The sequence below is a fragment of the Chrysochloris asiatica genome, unplaced genomic scaffold (genome assembly GCF_000296735.1).
Source record: "Chrysochloris asiatica unplaced genomic scaffold, ChrAsi1.0 scaffold00053, whole genome shotgun sequence".
In the NCBI taxonomy this organism is placed as follows: Eukaryota; Metazoa; Chordata; class Mammalia; order Afrosoricida; family Chrysochloridae; genus Chrysochloris; species Chrysochloris asiatica.
Window position 1 is genome coordinate 13,041,703 of NW_006408571.1, and position 1,616 is coordinate 13,043,318.

At 50.2% G+C, this 1,616-nt stretch overlaps 1 protein-coding gene across 1 annotated transcript; it reads right to left on the reverse strand.

Annotated features, from left to right (window-relative positions):
- Nucleotides 1–360: 360 nt before the first annotated feature.
- LOC102820128 (olfactory receptor 13J1-like) lies at nucleotides 361–1,299 on the reverse strand. Its single transcript, XM_006863180.1, has one exon. The coding sequence runs from the start codon at nucleotides 1,297–1,299 to the stop codon at nucleotides 361–363; it is 939 nt and encodes a 312-aa protein (XP_006863242.1).
- Nucleotides 1,300–1,616: the final 317 nt, after the last annotated feature.

A 1,616-nucleotide genomic window follows, 5' to 3' on the forward strand; every position in this document is an offset into this window, starting at 1 on the left:
TCTACAGTAGTGGGAGAGAGCTGTGCACATTTCATTAGGAGGGTGATCCGATGGTGTGCTTTGTTTTCAAACAAATCACTCTGGAGGATAGATTGGAAGTCTTAAGTTCAGCCAGGAAGCTGATGTAACCATCAACCATGCTGAGATGTGGCTTTGGCAATGCTAGGGGTATAAGCAGAGGGCCCATATATCAGTGATTCCTGTGCCGGAGTTAATAGGATTTGGTGTTGCCTTCTGTAGACTTTCTGGGTTGAAGACACTAGACACATGGCCTTGTTTCTTATCCTGGCCTCTCTGAAGGCAAATGATGGCCTCATCTACTAACCAAAGACACCTGTCGATGCTGAGCCTTACCCTGCTTCACCTGGAGGTCCAGTTCCTTTTCCACACCTTCCTGGCAGCCTCCTTCACTTCCTTGTTCCTCAGGCTGTAGATGACAGGGTTCAGCATGGGGGTAACCACAGCGTAGAGGACCGTGAAGACCTCATCAGAGACGTGGGCCTCCTTGTTCTTGGGTTTCATGTACACGTAGATGACAGCACCATAGAAGAGTACCACCACAGTCAGGTGTGCTGAGCACGTAGACAAGGCTTTGCGGCACCCTGCAGCTGAGGGTACCCTCAGAATAGAGACCAGGATAAGAGTGTAGGAGAGGCAGATGAGTGTCAGAGGCATGGGCAGCAACAGAATGCTACCAGCCAGCAAGAAGGCCTCACTGACCAATGTGTCTCCACATGCCAGCTTCAGCACTGCCAGGATCTCACAGGTGAAGTGACTGATCACATGGTGGCCACAGAAGGGCAGCTTCATGGCAATGACCGTCTCAGTCACTGATTTGAGGAGAGAGAAGGCCCAGGCGGCTCCCACCAACAATACACAGAGCTGGCGGTTCATGAGTACAGGATACTGGAGTGGCCAACAAATGGCCAGGTAGCGATCGTAGGCCATGATGGCAAGCAGCAGGCACTCTGTGGAACCCGTGGACAAGCTCAGACACATCTGGACAGCACAGCCAATGAAGGAGATGGTTTTTTGTGTTGACAGGAAGTGGACCAGCATCAAGGGTGTAAACGAGGATGTGTAGCAGATGTCCAAGATGGAGAGATTGCTCAGGAAGAAGTACATGGGCGTGTGCAGGTGGACGTCCAGCACACTCACTACCACAATGGCTATGTTCCCCAGCAGGGTCACCAGGTACATGGCTGAGCACAGTGGGAAGAGTAGGTGCTCTAGGGCAGGGTAGGCAGAAAACCCTTTCAGAAAGAAGTCAGGGACCACTGTCCTGTTGAGTGTCTCCATGCTTCAGGGTTTGGAGACATACAAGCTGGGGAGAGGAAACAAGGATGCAGAGTTGTGGGAAGTGCCAGAACCTCTTCTATGAAGATGCAGACTGCTAGGTTCTTTTCCAGCTCTGTGATTTTCTTCAACCTCCCTGCCCTCCCTGGGCCTCAGTTTATTCATCTGAAAAATACAGAGGATTGATTTCATACAGCCTTTCCCTAAGAGAATGCTAATGTGAAATGTTCATAGGCAATCTGAAAAATCAATTTGAGGAAGTACTGGATTAGTCAGGTATAACTCAAGCTCTACTGCAGGACTTCCAGAGCCTTTCATGC

Bases quoted from the DNA above. Each gene is read 5' to 3' on its own strand.
- LOC102820128 (XM_006863180.1), bottom strand. From the start codon at position 1,299: ATGGAGACACTCAACAGGACAGTGGTCCCTGACTTCTTTCTGAAAGGG.